The sequence below is a fragment of the Lygodium microphyllum genome, chromosome 14 (genome assembly GCF_053477565.2).
Source record: "Lygodium microphyllum isolate KBCC chromosome 14, Lygodium_microphyllum_v1.1.10, whole genome shotgun sequence".
NCBI lineage: Eukaryota > Viridiplantae > Streptophyta > Polypodiopsida > Schizaeales > Lygodiaceae > Lygodium > Lygodium microphyllum.
The window spans coordinates 80,389,680-80,412,401 of NC_141148.1; the positions used below are offsets into that span (position 1 = coordinate 80,389,680).

General features: G+C 39.2%; 1 protein-coding gene across 1 annotated transcript; it reads right to left on the minus strand.

Moving 5' to 3' along the window:
* Positions 1–234: 234 nt before the first annotated feature.
* LOC148025759 (pentatricopeptide repeat-containing protein At4g19191, mitochondrial-like) lies at positions 235–5,612 on the minus strand. Its single transcript, XM_087692997.1, has one exon. The coding sequence runs from the start codon at positions 5,251–5,253 to the stop codon at positions 1,879–1,881; it is 3,375 nt and encodes a 1,124-aa protein (XP_087549123.1). The 5' UTR covers positions 5,254–5,612; the 3' UTR covers positions 235–1,878.
* Positions 5,613–22,722: the final 17,110 nt, after the last annotated feature.

Here is a 22,722-nt window from a genome sequence, read left to right on the forward strand (position 1 = left end):
CTGAACCAGGTTGTAAAGTTTTTGACTTTTAATCTCTGAGACATTTGGTAGAGAAACAGGCATTGGATTGGTTAACGAAGGATGGTAGTTAGAGGTTGAGAAAAAATAAACACTTGAATAACTATGTGAAGGATATGTATCTGCAGTACACTGAGAAAATGCAGGCAGGTCAAGGATGAGATGCCTGCTAAGACCTTCAAAGACTGGACTGATAGCCTATAGAATAAAGTTATAGCAAAAGTGGAGATGGTAGCTGTGCAGTAGTCTCAAAGTAGAACTTGAGCTCTCGAACAAGAGACTGATGCCAGAGATGGAACTGGAGAAGCAAGTATTGCAAAATTTGGATGTTGAGTTTGAAGGGACAATAATAACAGCTGTTGCAGAAGAGAACTTGAGTATCCTGATTTCAGTTGTCAGTCAAGCTTGGAACTTATAGGATTGCAAGAATGGGCTTTATTATATGAAGGCCTTATGAAGTCTTGCAAAGGCCCTTTATATCAGTTTAGAAATGGAAAAAAAGGATTTGAAAGCAAAGCTGCAAGAGTTATTGAAAGGCAAAAGATTGGTAGAAAAGCAGTTGGCAATACTGTTGATGCAGAAGGATATACAAGTCAATGGTGTTGTAATGGACCAAAGCTGAAAGAAGTCATTGCTGAATGCAACCAATTGTGGCATATTTTGTCTATGAGCAATCAGCAATAGGATACAGTAAAGATCTGTTCTTGTGCATCAGTTCAAGTTCCTGAATTGAGCAACCCAAATGCAGCAAGTGTTTGTTCAATGAGGGCATGCTGAAAGCACATGAACATGTTAAGGAAGATGTAGCTGTTAAAACGGATCTAGTGAGTGAGGCGAATGTGCAAGTCACATGAACTGTCATTCAACCTTACAAGAGGTTTACTTTTCTGAGATGAGATGGAATCTGAGGGAGATACTGTTTGGGAAGCCATTTCTAATTTTGAAGATCATACTTTGTAATGCTTTATTTCAACCAATGTTTCATATGATGTAGCATCTGTAAATTAGGGATTAGTCTGGCTGCCAGGCAGCCATTCATCAGGGTTGTGCCGAGTGTTTAAGGCTTAGATTACCTTAGTGAGTGAGATGTGAAGTGTTCTTAAAGAGTCACAAGACATGCAACTACCTTCATATCTTCTAGAAGTTGTCTGATGTGGATTCAGCACAATGCACGATGAGATGATGGTTGTTGCAGCACTCTGTTCCTGTGTCACAATTCTCTCTAGCAATGTTTGTGATTAAATAATGCTGTGGAATATGTCAATTAGGACTACGCCCATCAGTGTTTCTAATCAGATTCTCGAATTGGGCTAATCTATGTTTTGGTGCATGGATCAGTATCTGTGCCACGAACACTAGGACTTCTTTTAGACTTATACTTGGCAGTGCTCTTCTGGTACTGAGTCTTTGAGGTCCTCTGATATGGGTCCTTTCAGACCTCAGCATGTTATTTGTGGGCTACACACCTCTGCCAGAGATAAAGATAGAGAACTGAACCAGCTAGAAGAAGAGGAACGTCATACAGAATGCATATTCTTTCTTATATAATGGTGACTTTGTCCTCGTTTGTCCTTTTCCCCAAGTGCCACGGATACTCAGGACTAAGTTAGTCCTGTATTGATAAATGACAAAGGGCTAACTTAGTCCTCTACTAATCAACAGGTCCCTGACTAATTGCTTGTACCGAAGAATGATTCATGAAAATTGCATTCTGTATTGCAGCTTGGGTCCATAACACCGACTTTACTTAATATACCATTATCTCCTATGATCCATTACTGGCATCTCAAACAATTCCTTTTCCTAGCCTGAAATAATATCTGTGAAACTTGAAGACAATTTGCCTTCTCAAATCGCTTCCTAAAAAGAATCATACCCATGCATTCCTAAAGAGACCGTGTGATTACCTAAACCATAAGACTGTATTGCTTGATCCCCTGCTGAATAGCATGGTACAGCTTCTGAATGCATCCAAACGTGTTCCTCCAAATTTTCTTTGCTTACAAACTCATCAAACTCACCATCAGCAAACATGTTTGAGAACAGAACATATGCAAAAGCTACCTTTGGCTGTAGATGTACTGCATGATGAAATGCATGTTTTCCCACCTCCACATTGCCATGTGTACGGCATGCATGTAGCAAGCTCAACCAACCAACCAAATCAACCTGCATTGGCATACCTTGCAACAAGTTTTCCACTTTCTGAAAGTCCCCTGTACGACCAAAGAGGTCAATCATTGAAACATAGTGCTTCATGTCTAGACATAGTCCTGAATATGTATGAATACCATTGAGATACTCAATGCCTTTGTCAACAACACCAGTGTGACTGCAGACTGCAAGAAGTAAAAGGGAGGTGACTTCATCTGCATGTACACCTGCATGTCGCATTTCTTCAAACACCCACAGGCTTCTACAGAGATTACATTCACGAGCATAACCAGCAATGCATGCATTGAATGAGACTGTAGTGGGTGACAGAAGCCCATCAAACACTGCTTGAGCTTCTTCTGCACCTCCACAGTTTCCATAAGCATGAATGAGAGTATTCATTATGAGAGGATCTAGACGATAAATAACCGAAACTATAGCAAAATGAGTCTGCCTGCATATCTCCATATTTCCTGTTTCACAGCAGGCCCGCAGAAGACAAATAATTGTTGCATCATTCAGCAATCTACAAGCCTCTTGCATCTTTTTGTAAAGATCTAGAGCCTTTTCTCCTTGATTCTGTTCAATGTATGCTAAAAGCATTGCATTCCATAAAACAACATCCGCCTGGGAAAACTCCTCAAACACCTTCTGTGCTTCTCCAATGCTTCCACACTTACCATACATACTCACAAGGGTGCTACCAAGAAATGTATCTAATGTTAAACCTTTGGAGCCAGCATCAGCATGCAATGCCCTGCCAATCTCTAAAGCAACAGTACATCCCTTCTCTGCAAGTGAACCACATGCTTGGAGGACACCAAGAAATGTTGGCTTATTGGGACTCATTCCTTCAACTAGCATTTGACTATACAGCTGCAGAGCCTTCTGTGCCTCACCCAACTCAAAATATTGTGAGATCATAACATTCCATGCAACAATGTCCTGATCAAACAGCCCATCAAAAATGCTCTCTGCTTCTAAAATGCTGCCACATTTACCATAGATACTAACAAGAGTGCTGTTAACAAAAGCATCTGAAGTGAAGCCCTTCTTGTGAGCATCTGCATGTAATGCTCGGCAAATTTCCCAAGAAACTTTTCTTGGTTTCCCATCCATGCTCATAACATCTTCCTTCTCAATGAGGGTACCACATGCTTGAAGGGCAGTCACAAACGTATGATCATCTGGACTGACAGCTTCTTCATGCATCTGTCTATAAAGCTGTAAAGCCTTATCACCTTGTAGTTGTTCAACATATGCTGAGAGCATTACACTCCAAGACACTACATCATGCTGAGACAGTGCATCAAACACATGTTCTGCCTCTATAATGTTTCCACATTTACCATACAAATTTACAAGGCTGCTGCCAGCAAAGGCATCTGACATCAAGCCCATTCGCCGAGCATCAGCGTGTAATGCCTGACTGAGTTTGAAAGAAATTTTTTTAACTGGCTCTTTCAAAGGATGAAATGTTTCCTCGCTATCTAGAAGAGTGGCACATGCTTGAAATGTGATCTTAAATGTCTGCTGATTTGGGAAAATGCCCTCCTCTTGCATCTGTTTGTATAATTTTAGCGCCTTCTCTCCCTGGCCCTGCTCTACATATGCACCTAGCATCACATTCCACGACACAAGATTTCTCTGATGCAAAGTATCAAACAAATTCTCTGCTTCCAATATTCTTCCACATCTTCCATAGAAGCTTACAAGTGTATTGCAAATAAAAACATTTTGATGAAAGCACTTCCACTGGGCATCAACATGTACTGCCTGCCCAATGTCTAGAAGCACTGTGTTTGTTAGTTTGCCCTCCAGAGCATCTCCATCTTCAGCAAGAGCATTGCAGGCTTGAAGAGCTATCACAAAAGTCGGCTGGCTTGGGCAAAAGCCCTCTTCTTGCATCTGTCTGTAAAGTTGTAATGTCTTCTCGCCTTGACCCTGCTCAACATAAACTGACAACATTGCATTCCATGATACAGTGCTGCAGAAGGACAAGTTGTTGAATGCCTGCTGAGCTTCCAGAATGCTTCCACACTTACCATAAATAGTCATGAGGGAATTGGCAACAAAGGCCTCTGATGTTGCACCTGCTCTTTGGGCATCTGCATGCAGCGCCTGGCTGATTTTCAATGCTACAGTTTGAACTCCCCAGCCCTCCAACACATAATTTTTCCTTGCAAGAGTCCCACATGCTTGTAGCGCAATAAGAAATGTTTGCATGAGTGGTTGTACAGCCTCCTCTTGCATTTGTCTATACAGCTGCAAAGCTTTTTCTCCCTGGTCCACTTCAACAAAAGCTGAGAGCATAGCATTCCAAGTCACCACAGACCGCTCTACCAATGCATTAAACACGTTCTCTGCTTCAAGAATGCTTCCACATTTGCCATACATACTCACAAGGGTGCTACCTACATAGACATCCGAAGTAAACCCTGCCCTTCGAGCATCAGCATGAAGTCTCTTACCTTGTTGGACATCACATATGCTACCACATGCTTTAAATACACTTACAAAAGTGTGATCATTGGGCTCAATGCCCTCGTCTAGCATGTATTGATACACCCTTAAGGCTTCCTGTCCTTTATTCAGCTGAACAAAGCCACTGATAATAGCTGTCCAAGTGAACACATTGCGTTGTGGCAAGGATGTGAGTATGTCATATGCATCATTAACGCCACCACATTTGGCTAGAGCAATGACTAAGTAGTCACCCAGCAAGCCCGTGAGCTCAACATTATGTCGGGTGACATGAGCACCAATACGTTTGACATAAGCTAAGGAATGTCTGTTCATGCATGCCTTCAGAAGAGACAGGTACGAATTCAGGGAAGGAGCTGCAGTCAGCTGCTCCATAGCATCGATGGCCGCATTGAGGAGGTGTCCGTTTTGGCAAACGGATCGAAGAGCGCCTTCGAAATCCATAACTGCAGGTGTTTGTGCATGCTTTTCTTCTTGATGGATGCCCTGACGCCGCAGTTGTAGATGATGGCCGCAGGCGGATGTCCGATGCGTAAGGTACAGATGACATTCCCGCTGACCTATCATTCTTATGTGCTTGGGAATGGCCGATTGCATGTCTGTAGTCGCAGCAGCTCATGATCGTGGCAGAGAGTAATTCACCGAGACAGGAAACACAGGAAAATTCCCGGAGACCTTGCGGCAGATCTAGGGGCCACCTCAAGCAGGGCGCCATAATTTCATGAATTCGAGGAGCATGTGCAGGCGCACTGGTGAGCAACCTGCAAGTTAGCTGCATGGTGAATCTGCCATTTTTTATACAGACCAAGGGTTGAGGCAATCTCGACTCCGTGAACGATCAGTCCGCCATAGCTTGAAAACCAGGTTTCTCTTCACAAAATTGTATTTCCACTAAACCTTCACAAAATTTGGAAGAAATTACTCGATTGTTAATTAATTAAGTAGGTTGACAAGTTTAGTTAAGTGAAGGAGTATCAAGATTCATATGCAATTCTTGCATTTTTGTTATGAAGCAATTTTATTGATGGTGTTTAGACACGTGATGTGTTTTAAAGTGAAGTATGTTTGTAGATAAGATTTAGCATTGTTTAAATACATCAAGAATTTCAAAAGAAGAATATGTATACTTATATAGTTCGAGTTAATGATCGTGAGTTTGAATATTCACTTTTTTTTGCTATGTTTAATGGCATTTTTCTCTTCAAAAAATGATGCCAGGAGGCATATTTCACAGTGGATTTCATGACCACAAAACTATTTATTTGCCGGGGCTCGTATAGAAAGAGGATTCCTTATGCGAGAAGTTGACGGGACGCCTGTCTTTTTCGAGCATCAGATTAATTTAATTTACATATTAAATTAATGGACGTTTACGAGTTTAGAGTGCGCACTCGAATTAAATTAAGGTTAAGACAGAGTTCCAACCTATTTAATTATTTTGTAGCTGAAGACTGTTAGGTATTCACTTTTATTGGGTCTTATTTAATTATTTTCTAACAATTGTGAATGCTTCAATTGATGTGTAGAGCAGGCAGCAGTGGTGTTAGGTAGCATCGGGCGATAGCATAAATCCAAATACCTAGAAGAATTTTTATTTTTTATGGGTGCATGCCTTATCACTAAAGAAATGGCGCCAATATTTATTTAAGCGTACTTATTTATTAAAGCACTTGACAAAACATTTATTATCTTGTATGGCATAGGCACTCGGTTAAATATTTCATTATTTGATATTTGTATTTGGGCATAATTCGCCGACTTTTGGACGCCCAAACGCTTTACTTTATATTTGGGCAAACGCAAACGTAAAAGCAAAAGCATGCTATTTGTAAGGTGGGCAATTTTTTAGCTTGAAGATAAATAAATCTATAAATACATGCCTTGTGAAGCACTCACAAAAGGCATGGGGAAAGATCGCACCCAATTGGTCTCTTTTTTTCTCATGTCAAGCAAATTTTCTTTTGCTTTGTACTTAAAATTATGAAGTTTTGTAAAGTTCTTTGTTCTTGGGGACCTTCCGGCATTCACTACACATGTGTCCAGCATCCGATCTGTGCACCAGTGGTATCAGAGCTGAGTTGAGATCAAGAGCTTCCAATTGCTTACCATCTCATGCAAAGATGAAGTTCTTGGAATGAACAGGCTCTATAGACTATCTCGCAATGAACTGACAACACAGGCGTGTTCTTGGCGGTGAAGAACCCCTGATGTACCCTTTGATCGTGAAGGACTACGCGCAGGAGGCAAAGGACTAGCGGACATACTCCCACACAAAGTCATTAGTTTACAGAGAGAAGCAGAAAAGAAGTTATAGAGTTTGAGTTTTATATAAGCTTGAGAAGCTTAAAAGAGGTACAAAGCTCTTTAAAATTTATGATTCGTGGGCGAGAGTGTGTCTTCAGGCGACATACTCTAACAGCAAGCGGATCAAATTGGTTACATAAGCTTTTTAAAGCTTAAGCTATTAGTTATTTAAGCCTAAGTTAAGCTTAAAGGTTAATTACCAACACTTTACATAGAAAGTACTCTCAAACTGGTTCTGAAGTTTCAGTAAGCCCATGTTCTCACCTACAACTTGGCCGAACGAATTTATAGTAAGTGCCATACCCGAGAAAAGCAAGATCGTAAAAGCAAAAGCATATTAATAAACAAAGCAAGTTCGTGGTGGTCTTATTCACATGTGACTAGAGGACGAGCGACGGATCATCAATCAAATGTCAAATCATAATATGGACGATTTTATGGGCGAAAGCGATTTGCTAGAGCCGACTATGGAATAGAAATTGGATCTACTCATCATGCAGCTTCAAGAAGAGCGAAGGGAACGACAAAACTTGCAAGCACAATTGACTGCACTTCAATAATTTATTGTCGAGCAAGACGGAGCGCAACTTGAAGATGTCATTCGACATACTATTGATGCGACGCTCGATGCACATACTCTTAGGAAAGAGGCCAAGATAAGTAAACGAAATTTTAAATTCTGCATTTTTAATGGGCAACGTGATTGCAAAATTGTTCTTGCTTTCATTAATTAGTTTGACGACTATTTTCATGAAGACTAATATGTTGAAAAAGATAAACTTAAATGTGTCACTAATCATTTAGCAAACAGAGCATCATTATGGTGGACTGTTGTTCGTAAGAGTGTTGATTGTCCCTCTACTTGGAAAGCCTTTCAAAAGAAATTTTTGCAGAGTTTCCTTCCGCCTCAATTCTATGAGAAAGCCATCAAACAGTGGGATCTCTTGCAACAAAGAGATCGTGAGTCCATCCCGCAATACACTGAGTGTTTCTAGAGTGTCTTACTTCAACCTCGAATGCTTGAGAATGTCCGTAAGGCGACCCACAAGTACAAATACATGTCCGGTTTGCTTGGTCACTTCTATGCAGAAGTGAATATGTTCAAACCAAAGACTTTGGAGGATGCGATTTCTTTAGCGCATGATGCGGAGGATAAAATTCATGGACTAGAAAAGCAACCGCAATAATTTTCGATTAATGATAACTTTGGTACAAAGCTATTCAATTCTAATTTTCGAAAATTCAATCAAATTTGCTTTGTTCCTTTTTCTTTCCGTAAACCCTAGACTTGACATCCTGCTTTACCATCAACTACTAATTCAAACCCTAAGCCTTCCCTCTAGCCAAATCCCAATATACCTAAACTTCCAGTCCTTACCAACAATGTCTCCAAAGCAAAGCTTATGGTTTGCTACAAATGTCATCAACCTGGACACTTAGCAGCGAACTATCAGTCCAAGAAGCAAGCTGCTTAAATCAATTACTTGGGAGCAACTGATGACGAGGACCATGAAGATATGCCAGACTTCACTGAAGATAATGATGATATCGGCAATGCTTCTGATACTTTACCAGGTATGCAAAATTCTCATTCGTTATTAACAATGAAATGTTTTATGCATGGTCAAAAGATTGCTTTACATGATGATGGAAGCAGACATGATTTTATTTCTGCAAAGTTGGTAAAAGAATTGAATTTATCTACTTTTCCAACTCATTATCGTATAAAGGCTGCATTCTTAGGCACTAGATATAATGGTACACAAGAAGTGCATGATTTAGAGATTCAAATCGGTGATTATGTTGAGCGTAGAAATTTCTTGATTGTGCCTTTGCAAGCTAGTAATATTATTTTAGGAATGCCTTGGCGTCACAAATATAACCCTGACATAGATTATTCCACACATTCCATGAAAATTCATTTTAATGGAAACCAAATCACATTGCATGGATTGCACACCCTTGATAATTTTCCAGTGCTTAGTCACACATAGGCTAAACATGCATTAAAAAATGTAGTAAATCATATTTACTATGGGTGAATGAAATTGAAGCTAAGAAAAATAAGATGCATCCTAGGCATGCACAATATCTTTCACCGCTTAAAGATTATTTTGCTGTTGATTTACCACCTCGTTTACCACCTACATGTCCTGAAGACCATAAAATAGATTTAATCCCAAGTTTTCAACCACCATGTAAAGCACCTTATAGACACAATCAGATTGAATAAAAAGAAATCCAAACACAAGTTAAGAAACTGTTGAACTGAGGACTCATTAGGCCAAGTAGTTCTTCTTTTGGTGCACCTGTCCTATTAGTTAAGAAGAAAAATAATACCTATAGAATGTGCATTGACTATCGTATCCTAAACAAAATCACTGTTAAGAATAGATATCCGATCCCCAGGGTAGACGACCTCATAGATAAACTACAAGGGGCCACTGTTTTTTAGTAAGATAGATCTCAAGTTTGGATATCATCAAGTACGCAAAGATACACCTGACATTTTAAAGACTGAATTTAGAACTCAATTTGGTCATTATGAATTTCTTGTTATGCCTTTCGGTTTGACTAATGTACTAGCTACATTCAATCGTATGATGAATCGTATATTTTTGAAGTATCAAAATTGTGTGATTGTTTTCTTTAATGATATTTTGGTTTTCAATAAGCATAAGAATGAGCATTGTGAACATCTATCTTTAGTTTCCAAATTGTTATTGTATGCTAACCCTAACAAGAGTGAAATTTTTCAAACCCAGATTGAATACTAATAGTATTCGTGTTGATCCTAAAAAGATAGAGACAATTTTGAATTGGTCAATCCCTAAAAATGTGCTTGAGTTATGTTTTTTCTTAGGACTTGCTAGCTTTTATAGAAAATTTGTATTTAAAAAAATTCATTGCTTGCATTATCTTTAACGAAATTGTTAAAGAAATGTGTTGTGTATCATTGGTCTAACAATCAGCAAAAAAAAAATTCTTTTGAAACATGCTTTAATATATGCACCTATCTTACAATTACCTGATTTTAGTTGACCATTCTTCCTAGTAGTCACTGATGCTAGCGGATTAGGAATAGGAGTTGTCCTCATGCAAGATTCATATCCCATACCCTATTCTAGTTGCAAACTTAAACCTTCTAAGTTGAAGTATTCCATCTATGATAAAGAATTATTAGCTATAGTTCAAGCCTTATATCAATGGAAACACTATCTGATGGGATTGAAATTTATTATTAAAACTGACTAGCAAAGTATCAAGCATCTCCTTAGTCAGTCACAAATTTCTGACCGCCATATTAAATGGGCCGCTTTCATTCAAAGTTTTCATCCACTTATCAAATATCAACCAGGAAGAGAGAATGTTGTTACCGATGCATTGAGTAGAAGACCAAATATCCATAATATTTTCATTCTATTCTTTGATTCCCTTACTTCTATGAAGGATACCTATGACCATGACCCCAGTTTTCAAGCTGATTGGAACAAATTAGTTGCTAATAACTGCATTCCAATTGATTCTTTGTCTTATTCTGATGGATTTATGTTTTGTGAGAAAAGATCGTGTGCCACTGTTCAATTTAGATCATTTGTGTTGCACGAAATTCATTGTCCTCCATATCAAGGTCATAGAGGTATTCTTTCCACTTTAAGAATATTGGTTGAAGATTTTTACTAGCTAAAAATAGAATCTAATGTTTCTAACTTTGTTTCTGAGTGTTTAATTTGTCAAAGAGTCAAACGACACCATGGTAAGTAATATGGTTTGTTAATGCCTTTACCAATTCCTGACCGTCCATGGAAACATATTTCAATGGATTTTATAACTGGTTTGCCTAATACACAAGCTAATCATGATATGATTTGGACTATAGTAGATCGATTTAGTAAACAATCATATTTTCTACCATGCAAGAAAACATTAACTGCATCTCAAGCTGCACAATTATTTTTTAAGACTATTTTCACTAATCATGGGTTTTCAAAAGTTATTATTTATGATCGTGATTCTAGATTTTGTAATAATTTTTGGACTACTTTGTTTGCTAATTTGGGTACTAAGATTGATTTTTTATCTACATTCTATCTTGAAACCAATGGGTAAATATAAGCTACTAATAGTATAATTCTAGATCTTTTGCATGCATACACAATTTCAAAACCACAAACATGGGACACACACTTGCATCTACTTCAATTTGCATACAATAATACACCAGACACAGCTACTCATAAAACACCTTTTGAAATTATTTATGGACATAGATTGTCTATACCTGTCACTTCATTGTCGAATAAAGTTAAAGCTGTTGATGATATTGCCAATACGCATGCTACTATTTTTGCTCAAGTTAAAGATATGATTACGAAAGCCCAAAAATCATACACTAAACAAGCTAATAAGAAAAGAAAAGCAATGAGTTTCAATGTTGGTGATTATGTTTGGTTACACATTGAAAAGAGAAGATTGAAAAGTGTTGAGAAACACCCTATTGTTAAATTAGCACCTAGGTTTTATGGACCTTTCAAAATGATTCACAAGATAAATGACAATGCATTTAAATTAGAACTACCCAAACATTAGAAGATCCATAATTATACTTTTCATATCAGTTTGTTATGACCTTTTAGAGGCCAATTACCTGTCCATCCTGTCTATGAAAACCCTCCTTTGTTAGAAGAAGAAACTGAAATCCTTAAACCTAAAACTATTCTAGACAGTGACTTTATGACCACTAGAACTGGCCATAGATATTCTAGGTATTTGGTTCTTACCCCTCACTGCTAGCTCCACATTGAGCTAATAGCAATTGAGGACAATTGCTATCCCACCTCGGGGGTATGATTCTAGGAGGTATATTTGACGGTGAATTCTGTGAGGTTTTTCAGTGGATTCCATAAAACTATTTATTTGTTAGGGCTCGTATACAAGGAGGATTCCTTGTGCGAGAAGTTGACGGGGACGCGTGTCCTTTTTGGGTGTGAAATTAATTTAATGTACACGTGGATGATTCCACAGTAGGTGATTCCATAAAATACATATTAAATTAATGGACGTTCATAAGTTTAGAGTGCACACTCGAATTAACTTAAGGTTAGGACAGAGTTTTAACCTATTTAATTATTTTGTAGTTGAAGACTGCTAGGTATTCACTTTTGTTGGGTCTTATTTAATTATTTTCTAACAATTGTGAATGCTTCAGTTGATGTGTAGAGCAGGCAGCGGTGGCATTGGGTAGCACCCGACGATTGTGTAAATCCAAATGCCTAGAATAATTTCTATTTTTGATGGGTGCGCACCTTATCACTAAAGGCGTGGTGCCAATATTTATCTAAGCACGTTTATTTATTAAAGCACTTGACAAAACATTTATTATCTTGTATACGCATAGGTGCTCGATTAAATATTTCATTATTTGATATTTATATTTGGGCACAGTCCGAATTTTGGACGCCCAAACACTTTACTTTATATTTGGGCAAACGCAAACGCAAAAGCAAAAGTATGCTATTTGTAAAGTGGGCCATTTTTTTCACGACGCACGCATCTAGCATTTGTCTTACACCTTATGTTGTAGATAAAGTACTTGCTTTTGTGCCTCTGTGTTGGCATTTTTGGACTGGCTCGTGAATTTTAGTTGGAAATAGTGAGAAATGATATGGAAGTACTTGAGCTAGTGGCAAGACTTGCAATGGTGGTTGAGGCTACAAGTTTGGCACTGGTGGGGCAGAAGGTTGGTTTCTTCTTGGTTTGCTTTTGTCTACATTTCTGCGAAAAAAGTTGATATTATTACTTTTTCTTTAAATGTTTGAGAAGAAGTCATGTTTGAGAACTTGCTTGTTACATTAATTATGTTGTTGAATGGATTGGAGTTGGAACCGTATTTGTGGGTGTAGACCTCTCTGCTCGATAGGTATGTGACCTTCTCGATCATTATTGCAAGATTGTCACGACCATGATTGTAGTGGTTCTTTTTTATGAAATCTTCTAGTATATCCTTGCCTTCTTTTTCGTGACTTCTACTAATTAGTTGAGCAAGATGTCAAATCCGTTGTGCAGCAACTCAATTGGATATATTTTGATGTTGTTTATTTTTGTGTCCAGAAGTGCTTGGACCATGCTTGTTTGTAATGGATTGTCAGCCGAGTCTTTGTACTCAAGTTCAAGTCTGTTGGGTATGTCTTTGAGGAGTCCTACATGCTAAGTGCATATGAGTTAGCATTGTTGTTTCAAAATGAAGGTTGCAAAGTTTGTAGGAGATTGTGTACTAGTTGTGATCTTGTCATCTAATGCAAGATGACATTCATTGTCGAGAATTTGAGTGGATATGGCCATCAGTTTTTAGAGACCATTGTACGTTGTGAAACCTTGACGTATGTTGTGGCTTTTGCCCAGCGACATTTTCCATTCTCATATGCCTTGTTATATTCCTGCAATTTTGTGTATTTGTAGGATGTTTCTCGATCTGGCACTAGGTGTTCCTGTGGTTTTGAATGTATAGCTAGAGTATCTGCATGCATAGGTCAATGTGGTTAGACAAAGTAATATATTTGTATTTTTATACATACTAGGTATCATTTGGATTGTGCGTACCTCATCTGGAGTCATCTTTGTCTTGACAGGTGATGTGTATCTGTAAAGGAGAAAATGAGAAAAGCATACTAGTAGATTAATAAATCTATTAGTAGGAGAAGAAAATTAAGAAAATACATTAATATATCAACAAAAAATGTTTGAAAGAAGGTTTAGAAGATTGCTTTATTACTTGCTACAAGAAGCATATGAGATTGTTATGTGATGGAATATATTGTGTTTAATCTTTGTTTGTTTTTGTTGAGATGTGTTGTTTCTCTACTAAGTGTCGTGGTGTCAGGAAAGGTGTCGGAGTGAAGGCAAATGGAACTAGAAGGCCAATGATATACAAATTTCTTCTTTTAGTTGTTACGTGGGAGAGCATTATGTAGACTAGTTCGGGTGTGAACACAATTCTTATGTGTATAAGTGCTTTTTGGTTGACTATAGCTCCTTACAACTTGTGACTGGTGCACGTGTATGTGAATGTCAATGAGAACGTGGATTTATGGTACCAGTCGCTAGTCAGTGCCTTGCATTGGTGCTTATTGCATCGCAGTGTAAGTTGTTGGTTCATTGATTGGATCGTGACATAGATTCCTGATATCATTTTGGCATTTGATGTGTCAATATTGTTGATCTTACACATCATACCATTTGTTGCACCTATGGTGAGATCAATATTCTCAGTTATCATTGCAATCATCCCAACTACTATATCCTCCATCTTGTGAAAGTTCTTGTAATGTAGCCAGGTCTGCAATTCTAGCTTGTCATTTGCATTTGTTTGAACATTGGTGTGGATTTGCTCAGCTATGTAGTATTTGTATAGAATTTACTTGTTGTAGTTGTGAACATATTTCCTCTATGTGCATATGATTGTTGTTTTTTTATCAAAGAAATCTAGGATGTCCTTCTCATTGATCATGCACTGATGTAAGCATTCATGTATCACTCGTTTTGTTCATTGATGCCTGATCATTTGTAGAAACTGTAGAAATGGCAAGTCGCATGCATGTCATTAAACTAAGGTTTGGAGAGTGTGTTTCTTTCCATGTGCCTAGTATAATGAGGAGGTGATGTGACATTGTTCACAAAACTTGGTTTGATTGTTACAAATAGGCGGTAACTATGCAAGATCGCCAAATAGTATCACAAGCTTCTTACTGAATGGACTGAGCAGTGAGCCTTCGCAGGCGTTCACTATTTGGCACACTATTATATTGAACTTTGTCCTTATTACCATGGACATCTCATCGATGATTATTTCATCAGCTTCTCTTATTGCAATGTAGCATTCGTTTGTTTCTTGCAATTATATTGGATATTGCTATGCTGCACGCACTAGTATCTTGAACTGGTAGTAGACCATGGTGGATAGACTACATAGTCTAGTTGCAGCTACTCTAGTGCTTGCTATTATAGTGGTATGCTCTTATTCCTAGCAATGAGGTTGTAACTATAGTAATGTATGAGAAATCTCTTCCCACTACCTAGTGTGTCACTAATGATGTGTAGGCCATATGCTGCATCGATGAGGTGGTTGTAGATAGCTTGTTGTTCTATTAGACACCTGTCAAGAATTGTTCAAAACTCTTTCATGAGCTATAACATCTTTATTCATATTGATGTACGGTTACTTTCACAATTAGAAGTTACTAGAGGTACTGTGAATGTCATTGGGTTGTCTTTGATGAAAGGGATCTTTTGAATGATCATGTTCATTTCTTGGTGGGTTTGGTCCAAGAAGAGCAAGTTTCTTTGCATGTAGTCTATGTGAGGTCTTCCTCATTGGCCACAAGACCACGAGGTTGGCACTCAATGTGGTATGATTGTGCCAAGTTCTCGACGCTTATTAGTTCTCTCTCTGACCTAAATCTTGTTCGTTTGCAGTAATGTGTTAAAGAAGAAACCTTCAATTTGGTGGCTTGGGTGAAAATTGGTAAATCGTACCAGTCTCATATGTTACTCCACGGTATTGTCATAAGCATCATAGAGTGTGGATTCCAGATCAGATGCAGTGGTGGTTTTGGTGATGTTGTAGTTTTTGTGGTGGTGATAGAATGTTACATGCTTTAAGCTCGATGGTTAGGCATAGTAAAGGTCTACAGGGTACATGATGATATTCCCTATCCTTGTGATCTTTCATTGTTGTATTTGTGTAGGGGAGCTATCGATGTACTTGACAAACTTGCTTTGTGTGACTATCGAGATATGCATGCAATTTAATGCTGCTTCGATTGGTGATACTGGCTTGCATAATATTGTGACAGAAATGACTTTTTGCTTGTTTGAGCCCAAGTCTTGTAGTGCCAGCCTCTTGATATCTTCTATTTAGATGTTTAACTTTCCAATAAGCTCCACCTTCATTTCATACTTGAGCAAGTAGTAAGAGATGGAAGAGTTTATTACTCGTTGAATATTCATGTGTGCTCCCTAGAGGAGCAATATCATTGGGTGATATGGCACAACATTTCGATGCTTATCTTCATGATGGTAGTAGATATATCGTTGAATTTCAGGGTCTATTGTTGGTTCCGAATTGTCACGTGAGGCATACAAAAATCCATGCTTGCATTTACTATGGTCGTTACCTTTGCTTATTAGCTAGCATGACAACACATATGCATTTTCTTTGCCATGATGAGGACTCTTAGTTTTCTTATTGAATTGCACTGATCATCATTGGATGGAATGTACGTGTATGTCTCGTTTGTCATATTTGCAATGTTTGCCTCATGTAGTCATAGGATCACATGTGCATGTAAGGAGCCCCTATGTTGGATCTCATACCTAATGACATGGTGCTAGATGCGCCCAAGGAAAGAAACTTTGCCAAGAATGTATTAGTTGAAGAAAATGTGGAACTGGTGTGGAAGAGCATGGTGCACTCGACACGGGGCAGTTTTTCCATGAGAATTGGGATTGAACTCCTTTGCAATGCATTTCAACTTGTTGATGTTGGCCCACCTTGTATTGGTAACCTTGTCTATAGTGAAGCTAAGGAAGAAATGAGACATGTCCCAAATGTCGACCATTGTGATAAGGTCTTTCAAATTAATTCGATGCCAAGATGGGGATCCCAATTATATTGAAACCAAAACACTGTAGTAGCAGATGTGCTTGATTACCTCCTCATTGGAACTGTTCTTGTTTACATGCCTATAGTTGTTGATGTCCCTTTGTAAGCAAGTTGTGCTTGTGCTATTCGTGATCAAGATAGCCTAGTTTAGCTAGTATAGGATTAGGATGTAAGGCTTGTGTAAGGTGTACATAGAGAACAACGTTGATGCTCGCATATTGATATATTCCCTAAGATAGATGTTGCCATTGTAGGTGCCATGACCAAGTGGGAATAGGAATAGAAACACTACATTTTCCAATGTAATATCTAGGCAGATTGTTCATCCTAAATGTTGTTGTTCTTTCTACGAGACAATTGTTATTCCGTAATATGACGGATGCGAACTTGTGTTGATCGGCTTTGGCTCGACTGTATTGTCAAGCAAACTATAACCTCTTTCATTCTTGTATTCTGCTTAGAGCATTGGATCAAATGGAGAGCTTTTACGATGGAGCTCTAGAATCCTTTCGATGGATTGGATGCTGAGGATGCAAAGCCCTGTCCTTGGATGTGGATGTTTTGTTATAGCCATGTACTTTTGGATTAGTGGATTATGTAGCATGTTGAAAGTGAACACATTGGTGATATTAGATGTAGTCAAGTCAATTCTAGTGTGATATTAGATGTAGTCAAGCCAATTCTAGTAGATGGCTACAAAAGCAATGCATCATTCCAAGAGACTAGAGGGTTGTCACAAATTGATCGACGGTCCAAGGTTCTATTTGCAATCACTACTGTCATTTCGGAGACTAAGATGGATATATCAATGATGCTTAAGAGTTGTTGTAACGGCTTTGCATTGAGAATTCATTTTGTGTAGTCTGGTAACAGTGAGACCATGTATTTGTTTATGTCTTTGTTTGCAAGACATGGTTGGTATTTTGTTATCATCATGTTGACTTTGTGTTATTGGCATGTGCTTGACAAAGTTGTTGTTACTTGTGTTTCTTCTGTAGATGCATTATTCTTTTGCAAGATGACAGTAGGATGTTGCATTGTGATTATACCATAGGATGCGCACATTGTTAGTGTTCCAATGATGCTTTCACATTTTGTTGCCCAAGATGATTCGAATTTGTCTATGTTGTACCAAGTTGTAGCAAAGGGTTAAATGATGTTTTTCTACAAGCCATAGTTTTCCTTTTTCTAGAAGTCTTGAAGGATGCCCTATGACTTTGTTTTTGCATGGTGTCCAATTGATGTTGATGAGAACAATACATTTTTATCATTCAACTGCACTACACTTGTTCATGAAAATAACATGCTATACTTCATAATTACATTTTAAAAAAAGCTAGTTTATCTCTTTTACATGCAAGAATGATAATTTATCATTTTTTCACTTAATAGTAATTCATATCAATAAATATTAAAATGGATAAATATTAACAATAATTCAAAAACTAAATGAAATGAAAAAACATGCCATATAGCATGCTGAAGAGTTGGCACAAGTCTCTTCGTATTTAAATAATTATGGGAGAAGGTGCCATTCCCCCGTCCATTCAAAATAGGGTATTTATTTTAAAAAATACTGTTTCTTTTTTTTTTGGTACATTTGAAAGATCATTACACTTTCTTTTTTTCCATACATTCAAAATATTGTTTTCTTTTCCTTTCAATTCACTACATACCAATACTACATAAGTCTAACTAATTAACTGATAATAGTACAACTTCTAATACTACTTAATACTACTAATAAACTAATAAGTCTATCTAGTTAATTAATAATACTACAATTACTAATACTACTAATAAGTCTAACTAATTAACTAAATTAACAAACATAAAACGGACACATAAAACTATGATACAAAACTAACAAACGTAACTCTCTCTCTCTCTCTCTCTCTCTCTCTCTCTCTCTCTCTCTCTCTCTCTCTCTCTCTACGAACTAAGTATGTCTAAATAACTACGTTAACTTACATTAATTAATTGTGTTAACTGTGTTAATACATGCATTAATATGACGTGCCTATCTAACGGCTGCTACTGTGCGCTAGGTACTCTATTGCCCCACGTGACTCTCTATTGTCACCTAACTACCACAATAAGCGAGCTTGTGCAATGTTGCTCTAAGTAAACTCTCTGCTGTCGTCACCAATCTCGATCTTCTCTATTGTAATGCTTCCAAATGAGATGGTGCCAAATGAGTTGTGTGAGACTTATAACTTGACATTCAATGAAAAGCAATGAGCATAGAGTTCGAGTAATTTTAGCGACCAAAAGCAAAGTAATAATAGCATTTGAGAAATTTTTATATTTTTAAGGAGAAAAAAGATTTTAAAAAACATTACGGAGCTAAACGTGTAAAAATATAGAATCTAACTTTGTTAAAGATTATATGCATAAGGATTGTAGCTGCCTTTGCTAAACTTAACCCTACAATTAACACTAGTTAACACTAATTAACTAGTCCAATTAACTATAATTCACTGAATTAACACTAATTCACTAAAGTAAATTAAATTAATACTAATTTAATTAACTAACTAATATCATTAATTAATTATAATTAATCAGCTAATCTAACTAATTATAATTTATTAACTTAACTAACATGTATCCCTTGAGATTCATGCGAACATGGAGTGAAGTGGTGGAGAGGAAAGAGTGATTACATCGGGTGAACTGGCTATCGTTCATATCTTCAGGAAGAGCTAGGAAAAAAGAAGGTAGAATGCTAGCTCTCATCGTCAAGTGCATCATGGCGCAGCTATCGATGGCGTTAGGATAAAAAAAGAGGGGTGGGAGGCCACATTCTTGTGGGGTAGGGTCCTGCTAAAGTAAGAGTTTAAGAAGCCTAAGGTAGTTACAGGTGGTTATGAAGGGTGGATCGGGGCAAGAGGAAAAGTCGACGAGGAAGCGGGTCATGGAAATGTCTAGGATTTCAAAGGTGGAGGTGAGAGCTTGTTCAAAAGAGGCACAGTTAGGATTATGGATAATGGGGAAGTCATAGCGTCCATGGAGGGTAGCGTCAAAATCCACTCCTACGAGGGTATGCCATAAATGTAGGGTTGTTCCTCTCGTAGGGTAAGGTGTTGCAAAAGGCCATCCAGGTGAGCATGCTAATGTCACACACCCGTCTCCTCCACATGGGCTAGCAGTTATAGCCTTGTACAGAATGTGGCACTTCAAAGACCTTATTCTGCCAAAAGTCTACCTCTTCGATCCCCCAGAGAGTGGGATTCTTTTCTCTCTCTTCCGTCCATTGCTAGCCTAGTTGGCTTCAATCACAACCACTTCCTCCACTGCTTTAAGTGGCATGACTCTCCTCAAGCTGTTGGGTAGAAGGAAGCTAAAGGAGAAGGGTTTTTTGCCCCTTTCTTGTCGCTCCCAAACTATTGATTCAGCGTGGAAACCTGTTGGGAGGTCATTTGGGCATGGTGGTAGGGGTGTGGATGGTTGCATGACCGGCTTGGATCTCATTTGTTTCCTAGTTTCTTCCACCAGTTTCTTTCTCCTTTCCCTAAGGGCGGCTTGTCTTTCCGCAGATGTGTCAATCGATGGGGCTGCTCTTGGGAATGTGGCAAGGGGGGGTTGTGGAATCACCTCTTCTTTAAATCTGCCCATATCAAATTGGAGTTTTGCTTCATCCCTCTGTCGGTTTGCTTGCTATGTTTCCTCTTCAAAGCCTAGTGCATCAACCTCCTGGGGGGTTAGGCCGGCCATCAATAAGTACTTCCGTTGATCATCAAGGCTCAACCCCACGACATCGGCTTGGGGTGGCATGTGCAGTCCTGCTTGCAGGGCCTTGCGGGCTATGCTTAGTTTCTTCTTTGCCACCTCAAGGGACTCCCCTTCCTTTGAGTGGGTGGTATCCATTAGTGTATTCAAGAAGGCTTTCTGTTGAGTGTTGAAGGCTACTTGGGCGGCCTTTGCTTTGCTCTCTGCGAGGATTTTCTCTTTTTCCATGAGAGCCAGGCGACGCGCCAAGGTCTTCATCCTCTGTTCATTTTATCCTGCCCATTCTTCTGCTCTCTTCTTCATTTCCTCCATGCCTTCCCCCTGCCTTTGCACCAAAGCTATGAGTCTTTGCTCCTGGTCTTTCAATTCTTTGCTCATTCTCTCCTGCTCTTTTCTTTCTAAGTTCAGCTTCTCAGTCATGGTCTCCATCTCCTTGTGATGTTGTTCTGCCTCTTGCTTCCTTTCCTCTTCTTTGGCGGAAAACTCCTCCATGCCTCATTTGATATGATCAGTCTTTGTGGTTAGCTCTTCATGTTGCATGATCAAGAGTTTATACTCCCTCTGCATTTTTACCAACTCTTGATTCTCATCTTCCAGCCACTGCCTCTAGCTTTCCTCCCTGTTGTCCTTAGCCTTCAGCTCCTGTTTGAGATCAAAGATCTCCTTTTGTTGCATGGCTATCTGTCGGGTCTTTTCAAGCTGAAAAGCAGCTATCGACTCTTTTTTCGCAGCTAACTTGGACACAGCTATCTTCCTCTCCTCTTTAGCTTTCTCCAGTTGAGAGAGCAATTGAGCAACGTATTTGTCATAGTTAGCTGGTGGCGTCATCGTCGTATGGATCGGAGTGGTTGAGGTCTCCACTTTCTAGCGTTTTGGATCTTGTCTAGATTTAGCATCTGTGTTCGGCCTCTTTTGCCCCGTGGACATGGTTTCCATGCTCTTCTCTTGGGCTAATTCTTTATTGATGAAATATTGCATCCACGCCACAAAGTTTGAGATGTCGCCACTAGTGGGGATGCTTGGGGTGAGGGTGGTTGCTTCAGTGGTAGGCGCTAGGAGGGTCGGGATAGGATGGATGGGGGCTTTACCCTTGCCTTCAGTGGGCGGGTGGCAGTATGATCTCTGGAACTTGAGTGCTTGAGCCTGACCTTGCTTTGTTGCTTTGGCACCTGAGTGCTCAAAGATCCTAGGTCATTTGCCTTGCTTTGTTGCTCTATAGACCGATGTGTGGCTTCGACCATGTCTTCCTCCTCCTTCCTTCTCAACTCCTCCTCTTCCTCACCAACCCTTCTCTTCCTCGCTTCTTGTGCTTTCCTAGATTCTTCCTCCAATTTATATGCTTCTTCTTTTTCTTTCTTCTTCCTCTCTTTGGCCTCTTGTTTTGACACCTTCTTGGCTTGCTTGGCTTCTTCCTTCAACTTTTCTACTTCCTGTTTTTTCTTCTTCTCCCTCTCTTCCGCCTCTTTGAGTGATTCCCTTTTTGCTCTCTCTAAGTCCTCCTTCTTCTTTTTGCGGCCTTCGTCCTGCTTCTTCTTTTGTGTCGTCTGTTAGCAGTCATGTTTGTCATGCCTTGTCATCTCTTGCCTGTGAGCCTCAGTCTGAGTCAGACGAGGACATTAGGAGCTCTGACTTGTCTATCACTTGTTTTGACGGAGGAGGTAGCTCATTCTAGAGCACTCAGATGTGCATTTCCCGGGGCAGTTTCTGCATTCATCAGCTTGCCTCACCTGCCGGACATTGTCCACCCTTTCCGAGATTTTTCTGAGCTTTCCTGGCACTTTTACCAGCATTAAATGCTGGTCAGATCAGCATTAAATGCTGGTCGGACATATTTATGGCCTCAAATTTCAGGTCGGCTAGTTTGTGGGTTTTTTGGCTATTTATAGCCATTTCCCACTTGCCAGTCAGTTGTATTATCAACTTCCCTCCTTCTTTGGCAGGTGCACACTCCGACTCCGTCATCTTCCTCCGTCTTCGGTGCTGTCGTCGTCATCAGCCTGATCTGGTGCCCTCACTGACGCTGTGGGCTGCGTGCAGGGGCTGATCAGTCCCCAGTTTTGTATTCAGCATTCATTACAGTCAGTGCAGATTTTCTTCCTTCATTTTCTGCTGTCTCTCTCTCCTCCTCTGTGTTCGTGTTCTTCTTCCGTTGCGCACTCTCACATGGTATCATCGCCAAACTGAGAGCACGGAGGTCTTCATCGACTGGAGAGACACCACACCTATCATTTGTTGCTGCCCCCCTTTTCTCCAACAGCCAGGCCGCCCCTCCAGGTGGTCTATACATTTGCATTTGCTGCATCAGCCCCTTCCAGAGGCTGCCACATCATCAACCAGCCCCTGTTTCCTTGCGTTTTCAGCTGGGCGGC